The sequence below is a fragment of the Xyrauchen texanus genome, chromosome 43 (genome assembly GCF_025860055.1).
Source record: "Xyrauchen texanus isolate HMW12.3.18 chromosome 43, RBS_HiC_50CHRs, whole genome shotgun sequence".
Classification (NCBI taxonomy): domain Eukaryota; kingdom Metazoa; phylum Chordata; class Actinopteri; order Cypriniformes; family Catostomidae; genus Xyrauchen; species Xyrauchen texanus.
In genome coordinates this window covers 32,673,360-32,684,096 of record NC_068318.1, presented here as the reverse complement: position 1 = coordinate 32,684,096, position 10,737 = coordinate 32,673,360, and the positions used below count along the sequence as shown (strand labels likewise).

Genomic DNA, 10,737 nt, shown 5'->3' with positions numbered 1-10,737 from the left:
GCTTTTGATTACAAACAGTGGAAAAACCATTCAACCATTAAATTCCCAGCGCCATCGCAACAGGACAGGTTTTTGGTAATGAGTAAGTGTACGGAGCTAAAGGTTGACCACAGGCATTTGTGTGATATTAATGATTGATAAACTCAGATCTGAGAAGGAAAAAGTACAACTTCACTTATTAATAACACAAAGAAGAACGCCGCATTAGAGAAGAGCCAGACGGTCATCTACCAAGCGTCTAGACAAGCTTATGAGTCAAAGAAAATGTGTAGTGTCTTGTGTTTTTTAGGAGTGTTTACCAAGCCAATCATCACTATTACTATTGCTCATAGTGATTTGAACAAACCTCTGACACTAAAGGCACAGGTATACTTCATTTTTGCATGTTCCGGATCCGCTCGTGCCTGATCGACCATGTTGCCTTTGTGAGTGTACTCTTACACCCTAGCAACAGCATAGCAATGTACAAAAAAAAAACGTAAACACCTTAGCAACTGCATAGCAATGCCATGGGCACAATCCACAACACCCTGAAAACCACATAGCAACGCCCTGACAACCTCCATCAACACCCTAACAACAACACAGCAATGTAATAAAACACTTCAAACCTCTTAGAAATCCCCTAGCAACCACCCATATTATCCTAGCAACCATATAGCAATGCACTATAAACCACTTTGTACACCTTAGCAATGCCCTAGCAACCATCCGCAACACCCTAGCGACCACATAACAACACCCTGGCAACCTCCCACAACACCCTAGCAACAGTATAGCAATGTACGAAAAACTATTTTAAACACCTTAGCAGCTGCATAGCACTAAATTGATTTGGACAAACCTCTGACACTAAAGGCCCAGGTATTCTTCATTTTTGCATGTTCCGGATCAGCTCGCACCTGGTCGACCACGTTGCCTTTGTGCGTGTACTCTTACACCCCAGCAACAGCATAGCAATGTACAAAAAACATTTGAAACACTTTAGCATCTGCATAGTAATGCCATGGGCACATTTCACAACACCCTAGCAACCACATAGCAATGCCCTGACAACCTACACCAACACTCTAGAAACCACATAGCAATGTAATAAAACACTTCAAATCTCTTAGAAACCCTCTAGCAACCACCCATATTATCCTAGCAACCATATAGCAATGCACAAAAAAACACTTTGATCACCTTAGCAATGCCCTAGCAACCATCCACAACACCCTAGTGACCAGATAACAATGCCCTGGCATCCTCCCATAACACCCTAGCAACCGCATAGCAATGTACGAAAAACTATTTTAAACACCTTAGCAGCTGCATAGCACTAAATTGATTTGGACAAACCTCTGACACTAAAGGCCCAGGTATTCTTCATTTTTGCATGTTCCGGATCAGCTCGCACCTGGTCGACCGCGTTGCCTCCGTGAGTGTACTCTTCTGACAGCGAGCGTATACGAATGCATTTGACACATGCCCAGAGCAACTTCTTTGTGATACTCTATTAGTAGAGTCAATGGCCGGTGCATGTGCCAACGACGCGCACAAACAATGATCATGTCCGCGAGTCAAGAATATTTGGCCAGACTGGATTATTGTGAAATGTACATTACGCGTACTGTTCATGGAGCGATCAGCAAGTATACTTTGGCCAAAGTATTAAACGTCCATAGTGTAAGTTGTGCAAACTTTGTGCTACAGACATGAACTAGACGTTGGCTACAAACTAGCTTTAGCGTGTTAGCCAACCTCAATAAAACACTTGTATGTATATTACAGCGTGGGGTAAAGGTGCTGTCTTCGCTAAACATTGGCTAGTTGCTACATTCCCCATTATTTACAATTGTTCTGTCAGACTAGCAACACAGACAGGTAACTCCGCCCTTTCTCCTACTTACAGAACAACCACTTGGCAAGCATCCCTGGTAGGCACCTAGAAACGCCCTAGCAACCACCCAGAGCAACTGCATATGAACATGCAATAAACGACTCAGAACACCCAACTACCTAGCAACGTCCTGGCAATCAAACTCAACACAATAACATTGCAGTGGTGAATTTTGCACTCTGGATACACGTGTGTGTGTTAAATGCACCGCATGTAAATCAAGTTAACCATGTGATCAGTCCAGTGTGCAATATTCAACGTTTCCTCATTAATCCTAAAAGCACCTTGCCGCACGTCTCCGAAGTCATCCAGCACACTGGCAGTTTATTGGCCGTTGACAACATGTCCAGTTGATTGAAGTGTACGGCGGGAGGCTGCTGTGTTTGTGCCAGCTCTTAAACACAAGCCCTTTGTCCCTTTTTAATAACTGCATAATTGCACAAACTCCCATGTCAATTATCAGGGATAATCGCTAATTATCTGATGGCTAGAGCTAAAAGAGTGGAGGACAAAACTCACAGATGAAGCACAATGCTGATTAACCTCTCCACAATAGCACAGAATTAATAATAAATATATTTAAAATGAATATAAAGTATCTTGTTGACGTTGTGATTACAATGCTGCATACATCTATAGAAAAAAAAGACGTGAAGCCCTGAAGCTGCAGTGTTGCAAAGTGCGGCAGTGGCGGAGCTAGGGGGTGGCCAGGGGTGGCTGTGGCCACCATGGACCGAAGCCTGGCCACCCCATTGGCCACCCCACTCGCAATTGCTGTTTTAGTCATTTTCTCTTGGCACATTTTAGTTCTTTAGAGGTGAAATCATCTCTGTACAAATGTACAAACTTAACATGTGGGCACACCAAGTTCGCCAAACCTCTCCGTCCCGGGTGTCATTGTATCCACCCATAGACTGTAAAAAAAAGATGGCCGACGCCCCTTCGCTCTTTTCTATTGGTGAGAACTGAAGCCGCCAGTGTCCCGATATGGCGCTGACATCTTGGGACTTGAGTCTGCGCAGTTGCGATTTCGGGACCAGACCTGTGCAGTAGTGAGCAGGAAGTAAAGCCGCGAAATCAAGGCCCCGCCCTCTCGCTGAATCAATCACAAGCACACGCCCCTTTTGACTTTTGACTTATGACGGTGTGAAATAATTAATTATAGAAATTTAGATATTAAATTTAAAGCTCCAATCTCCTCAGTCCTCCGAAGATCCCGAAAAAAAGGCAGTTGGTGCTTCAGTGACGTCGCTCAGAGAACCTGTCAATCACAGCTGTCAATCATGATGTCACAGCAGCGTTTTTATAGCATCAAATAACTAAAAACAAACTTATTTTGAAAACAAACACTTGAAATGACATCAACGTGATAGAAACGACAGTAAATGACAGAAACTATCTTTGGAAAAAAGATATGTGAATTGTAATTTAATTGTTTAGTTGGTCTCACGTCCCGTTGAATAACATGGGGAGGCGGGGTTTATGACCTATACTAGGACCAGTCACCGGGGGGCGATCGAGGCGTTTTGGCTTCACTTTTGAGGACTTGTGTGGCACACTTGTATCCACCACCTGCCCCCACAGTCCGACGATATAAAAATGCTACCCAAACATTTCTGTGCCACCACAGACTGATCGCTTACCCCTGCCTGGCCACCCCTATGAAAAACTCCTGGCTCCGCCCCTGAAGTGCGGTAAAGATGAAATGCGTCTGACACGTTTCATAGACCAACAATTATATAATAGTTATGTTCAATTATATGGAACAATAATTTGCCACTTTTTGTATTGTTTAAATGCTCGTCTGTTTTCACAATAGATGTATTTACTGCATGTATTTGAATGATCTGAATTCTAATATTTATTATATGGGTCAATGATGCTCATTTTTGGTACAGATCTATTAAATTATAAAAAATTAAAAAACTCATTAAAAACTGAAAAAATTAATGCATAAATGAATGTTGGAATGAGTAGTGCGGAGTCATTTTTTTTGTAATATTTCTTTAAAAAAAAAATATATATTTTTAATATTCAAAAAACTTTTCACCATCTCAAAACCACGTGGTGTAACTAACATGTATGTTGTCATGTGACAAGAAAACTCATGAAGTTAAAAAAACCAATCCAATATTTTGACATTTATGAACAGGAACATCAAACGGTGAAACGACGAGAAAACGTCTTGATATTCTTGACTCAAAAATGACGTGTATAAACACAGTTATTTATTTATTTAGCAGTTTGAAAACTCACTGAAATGTGTAATTAACGATAAGGACTTTAATATCTTTAATTGATGGTTACACCACATTACATTTTTTAAGTAAGTTGTTTTTTTTGTAGAAAATGCAATAAATGTTTAACTAGATTTCTTTTTAAAAATGTCTCGTTTTGATCACCTCAGACGACCTTTATTTATTTATTTATTTATTTTTCTCTCCCCAATCTGTAACGCCCAATTCCCAATGCGCTCGAAAGTCCTCATGGTGGCGTAATGACTCAATCCGGGTGACGAAGGACGAATCTCAGTTGCCTCCACGTCTGAGACCGTCAATCCGCGCATCTTATCACGTGACTTGTTGAGCACGTTACCATGGAGACATAGTGTGTGTGGAGGCTTCTCGCTATTCTCCGCGGCATCCACGCACAACTCAGCACACGCCCCACCGAGAGCGAGAACCACATTATAGCAACCACGAGGAGGTTACCCCATGTGACTCTACCCTCCCTAGCAACCAGGCCAATTTGGTTGCTAAGGAGACCTGGCTGGAGTCACTCACCACATGCCCCACTGAGAGCAAGAACCACATTATAGTGACAACGAGGAGGTTACCCCATGTGACTCTACCCTCCCTAGCAACCAGGCCAATTTGGTTGCTAAGGAGACCTGACTGGAGTCACTTGCCCCACCGAGAGTGAGAACCACATTATAGTGACCACGAGGAGGTTACCCCATGTGACTCTACCCTCTCTAGCAACCAGGCCAATTTGGTTGCTAAGGAGACCTGACTGGAGTCACTCACCACACGCCCCACCGAGAGTGAGAACCACATTATAATGACCACGAGGAGGTTACCCCATGTGACTCTACCCTACCTAGCAACTGGGCCAATTTGGTTGCTAAGGAGACATGGCTGGAGTCACTCAGCACGTCCTGGATTCAAACTCGCGACTCCAGGTGTGATAGTCAGCGTCAATACTCGCTGAGATACACAGGCCCCCTCAGTCAACCTTATTTATGAATGACCCATATATTATATTTATAATTATTTTAATTGTATACTAAGTTTTATTATTTGGGGGGCTCTCAGTATATAATGAGATATACGATTAATTAATTAGCACATCATTTAAATAATTTTAAATAATAACTTTAAATAATATAAATAATTCATACAAAAATGTAACTGCTTGACAACCCAACTTTCATTGCATCTTTTTAATCTGTACAATGAAAGTGAACTGTGACAGAACAGAAAACCTTTATAAGCGTTTGGAACAACAGGAGTTTGAGTTCATGATGACACAATTTTCATTTGAGGGTGAAATATCCCTTTAAGCACCAAACGGGTTTTGCTATTTAGAACCATTTCCCCTGTGTGGTCCAATGTGGTTCCTTAAATATTTTGTATTTCAGGACTATAATCAGATGCTTGAAGATACAGTAGATATGTATGTTATGTATACATACTGTATATGTATTGATTTGACGTTGCATACCGCGCATTTGTTGGGTTTCTCTCCGGAGTGCACCCTCATGTGAATGAGGAGTTTGTATCGAGCGTTGAAAGGCTTGTGTTTGCGTGGACATCCGGCCCAGAAACAGGTGAAGTCCTCGCCCTTGCGCTGGTCAATATGGATCTTCTCGATGTGTTTGACGAGCTCGTCTCGCTGGCCGTAAACGCCGCCACAATCGAGCCAATGGCAGCAATGGCCATCGTTAAAATCATCTGCCTCACCTTCATCTTCCTCGAGCATTGGGCAGATAGTTGGAGGAAGGGCCCTGACGCTGTCTGAAGGGCCCTGAGAGACCGCAGGGCTCTGAAGGTGATTCGGGAGCTCGCCGTGAGACCTTCGCACATGTTGATGGGCGTGATAGGGTGGTGGTGGACCCCTGGGTGGGCTGGGTGTCTGGATGATGGCGGCCAGTTCAAACTGCAGCTGTATTGAGGGCGACAAACTGTTGGAGGCGCTGGTTGTCACGGTTTGGATCTCCTGTCCGGGCAAAAGCTGGTGCTCCACCATTAAATTAGTGAATTGGTCCTCTACAGTTGCCACCGCTTCTAACTGCTGCATACGGAAGTTATCGTTAACAAGTTGGCGAGCGCCGTTCCCAGTCTGGACATTTTTGGGAACGTGTTTGCCAGGGTTGGGATGAGGGATGCAGCTTCCTCTGATGCCCAGCAGGTGCCCGCAAACGTCCGACTGCAGCGGTGACGGCGTGGGGTGCGAGGCCGGCGAGGTGCGAGAACCGATGATGTACGCCACCAGCGATGTGGGCGAGGTTCTGATGATGGAGTTGAGGTCGAGGCCGATGCCAATGCCATCAGAGAGAGGAGACAAGGATAAGGCTCTCTTTTTGGAACGCGCTGAGAGACGTGGACTGCCGGACTCGTCCTTGAAGAGATAGTGGGGGAGAGACGTGGGGTTGGAGATGCTGGTGGCTTCAGACATGGAGGTCCCGGGAACAAGATTGAGATCAGCTGCTTCTGAAGTCTGATTGGGCACCGGCTGAAGCCCCAGCGGTGGTAAAACACGGTAACCGTAGGGCCAGTCCAACTTACTGCTGCGTATCGACTGCGTCTCAGCGATGCTGAGGGTGGTGGATGCTAAAGACTCTCTGGACAGCAAAGACCTGCAATGACAATAAAAACTACGTTTAGTTCCTTGTATGATGGAAAAATTGTGTTTTATTGCTGTATGACAACTTAAAGTCAAAATGAAAAACCATTCTCAACCCATTTTACTCCCATAAATTAATGTGTTTTGTGTCACGATTCCCTGTTGTCTGCTCTGTGTTCCTGCCGTTCCTGGGTTCAGGCACTGGCTCACTGACATTCGAGGCTACAGGCACTGGCTCACTGACGTTCGAGGCTACAGGCACTGGCTCACTGACATTCGAGGCTTCAGGCACTGGCTCACTGACGTTCGAGGCAACAGGCACTGGCTCACTGACGTTTGAGGCTACAGGCACTGGCTCACTGACGTTCGAGGCTTCAGGCACTGGCTCACTGACGTTCGAGGCTACAGGCACTAGCTCACTGACGTTCGAGGCTTCAGGCACTGGCTCACTGACGTTCGAGGCTTCAGGCACTGGCTCACTGACGTTTGAGGCTACAGGCACTAGCTCACTGACGTTCGAGGCTTCAGGCACTGGCTCACTGACGTTCGAGGCTACAGGCACTAGCTCACTGACGTTCGAGGCTTCAGGCACTGGCTCACTGACGTTCGAGGCTATAGGCACTGGCTCACTGACGGTTGGGGCTGCAGGCTAAGGCTTCCGCTCCCCAGTTCACGCCTGCCACGGTCAGCGAGCCTGAGCCTGCAGCCCCGACCGTCAGTGAGCCAGAGCCTGAAGCCTCGAAGGTCAGTGTGCCAGTGCCTGAAGCTTCGAACGGCAGGAACACAGAGCAGACAACGGGGAATCGTGACATTTTGCTTTTCCTGAATGAAATGGTATTCATTGAGTGATGAGGGACGTGATTTATTTATACATAGGGAATTGATTGGATGGTGAAAAGTAGATGGGGAAGTGTTCAGGAAATCTGTTCTTCTTCAACTGCACCTCGTCTTGCCGATCGGCGAGATTTGCCGGTTGCAGTCAGCGGAGGAATTGGAAAAAATAGCCTTCGAGTCAGACACTTCTGTGCTTCCTGTCATGTGCTGAACCCAGGGACGGATTACCGACCGGGCCAGTGCCCAGGGGGCCCTTGACTGCCCGGTTGTGCCCTGGGCTTTAAGGCTGCATGATCTATTTAGGTGACCCCCCCCTGCTTGAAAACCCTTTTGGCCATGAATAACGAATGTCCCCCCCACCCTCCCTCCTCCCCGCTCAACAACTTTTGGCCATGAACAACGAACACCCCCCGCCCCAGGGCCTTTGCAAGTCGTTTGCATGCTTTATTGCAACCAGAAACCCATTTAAATAGGTTACATGTATGGTACAAGTCAGTGAATAGCCTAAAGTACTTTAATACTAACAAAGCAGCGATAAAGTCGATCACGTTTTATTCGTGCAGTTCCACGTGGTGCCACTAGTGGAAGAAATGACACTGTGATTTACCTGGCATCTGTGAAGGGAACAACAAGTCCCAAAGAATGAGGTGGAGCATTTGGGGTCTGTTGGACAGTTGGAGAAACCGGACTTAAACTCTGGACCAGCATGGCACTGCTCATCACCTGCAGGTTTGAACTGCCACACGAGCCAAATACTGTCCCGTTCCGCCCCAAAGACAAGTAACCTGAGAGAGAGTGCCACAGCATCAAGTTTCATCTGACATTAATGACCTGTGATTGAATAATTCACTTCTGCATCAAATGTAAAATCTCTAGAACCAAAACCAGAGTTTCAGGTTTTTAAATGAAGAGTGAAAAGTTTAAGTGCCAAACTGCTGCCGCACAATCAAGTAATAATAAAGGTCAGACTCTCAGAATAAAATCTCGCCATTAAGAAGGAAAAATGGCCACTAAAAAGGACTCTAAAACGATTTCCAGCAGAGAACTAAAAATCAAACTCTGTGTGGTTCTTCAAAAGTCATTTTCAGTAGATCAGAGGCTCGTTCTGGCCATGACACACTTATTTTCCTGACTTGAACAGCTAAAAAAAAAGCATTATGATTGCTCCTATCGGCTCTATGTCTAAAATATTCAGTGCTGCTAATTCAACCTTTGTGAAAAATGTATTGAGAGTTTCCCTGATGTAGATTAGAAGTAACAAAGTGTTTGCAAATGATACACTGAGAATGTGCTATTTTTGTGATTGCGAAGATTAACGCAAATTCAAACAATCTCCACGTTATTTGCAGTAGCTTGCAATTTTGTATTAGATCCACCATTTTTCCACGTAATCCGTGAGCTTGAGGTAGTCCGATCACAGAACAAACACTACATTAAAAAAAGAAACTTTGCTAACTACAACCCCAATTCCAAAAATGTTGTGACAGTATTAAAAGTACTTATAAAAACAAAAATGAGTGATTTGTAAATTCATCACTCATTTTTGATGAATTTACCCCTTTGCTAAATTGAAAGCACCACAACTACACATTATATGATGCTTTACATTGAGAATTTCATTGTGTTTTTGAATGTACAGTAATTTCAAATCAGATGATTGCAACACGCTCCAGTAGAGTTGGGACGGGGCAATTTAAGACTGATGTGAAACAGGAGATGTTAAACAGGCAATCGTGTCATAATGTATAAGGAGCCTCCAAAAACAGTCTTGTCCTTCAAGACCGTCTTCTCTGGACTCACTCTCAACTTTAGTAAACCTTTGTTAGTGAACACCACTCGCCGCTGCATCCACAGATGCATGTTAAGACTTTACTGTGTAAAGGAGAAGCCGTACATCATCACTGTCCAGAAGTGCTGCCGACTTCTCTGGGCTCGCTCTCAACTTTAGTGAACGCCACTCGCCGCTGCATCCACAGATGCAAGTTCAGACTTTACTAAAGGAGAAGCCGTACATCATCACTGTCCAGAAGTGCTGCCGACTTCTCTGGGCTCGCTCTCAACTGAGATGGAAAGTAGAACAGTGGAACTGTGTGTTTTGGTCCCATGAGTCCACATTTCAAATAGTTTTTGAAAAACAAAGAGGAAAAGAATCATCCGAGCTGTTATCAGCATCAGGTCCAAAAGCCAGTGTCTGTATGGGCCAGGGGTGTGTCAGTGCCCATGGCATGGGCAACTCGCACATCTGTGAGGGCACCAGTAATGCAGACACATATGCACACATTTTGGTGCAGCATACGTCTTTTCCAGGGATGTCCTGGAATTTTCAGCAGGACAACTTCAAAGCACATACTGGTCGAATAATCAGAGAGAGCGGGTGCTAGATTGGCACGCCCTCAGTCCTGACCATCTCCAGTTGAGAACGTGTGGCGCATTATGAAGCACACAATACAGTAATGAAGATAACGTACAGTTGTGCAGCTGAAGACCTTCATAATGGATTAACGGGGGAAATTCCACTTTCTTAATAAACGTGTGTCTTCAGTGCCCAAATGCTTAATAAGTGTTATTACAAGAAATGATGATGAAAACACTCGACTGTGCCAACTCTACTGGAGCGTGTTGCAATCATCTGATTTGGAATGACTGAACATAAAATTAATAAACATGCTTCTGAAACTGTAAAAATCTGTTGTTTATTTGATAAGGTATTTTGTTAATCACCGCAGTAATTACAGAAGGTCACATGATGACATGAAGTTAATCAATAGTGGCTCTTCCAGGAGTATTGACCATTAAACGTATAGAGATGCGCTCCGTGTCACTCACACACACACTGAACACCGTCATGGTAACACATAGAGATTTAAATAATGCAGTAAACATGAACTAAACTACATCAAATATAACACAGAACACCCCAGTGTACATAACTGATATTAAACATATAACAGAACTATTCCCATAAAATATAATGAAATGTGATGGGTCACGCAGGGAATTGTGGGAACGCCCGATTACCGGTTTTTACTGTAATTTTAACAATAATTTACATGTACTCTCTTGTTCTTTTTTACCATTAATTATACAGGAAAATCTTACTTTTTACATTTAAATAATTACATTTTTACATCATTTTATTGTAAAAACTACTGTATTGTTTTTTAAAATATATTAAA

General features: G+C 44.0%; 1 protein-coding gene across 3 annotated transcripts in view; it reads right to left on the bottom strand.

The window, feature by feature from the left end:
* LOC127635567 (zinc finger protein GLIS3-like) overlaps positions 1-10,737 on the bottom strand; it is a 38,316-nt gene that overhangs the window by 23,922 nt on the left and 3,657 nt on the right. For all 3 annotated transcript variants that reach the window (XR_007969492.1, XM_052115681.1, XM_052115682.1), the window contains exons 3-4: positions 8,169-8,346; positions 5,606-6,740 (exon numbers count right to left, since the gene is read on the bottom strand). Coding sequence is in view for 2 of the 3 variants with exons in the window: in XM_052115681.1 (XP_051971641.1) it covers positions 5,606-6,740; positions 8,169-8,346 (1,313 nt within the window). In the remaining variant the exon portion in view is untranslated. The remainder of the gene's footprint in view (positions 1-5,605; positions 6,741-8,168; positions 8,347-10,737) is intronic.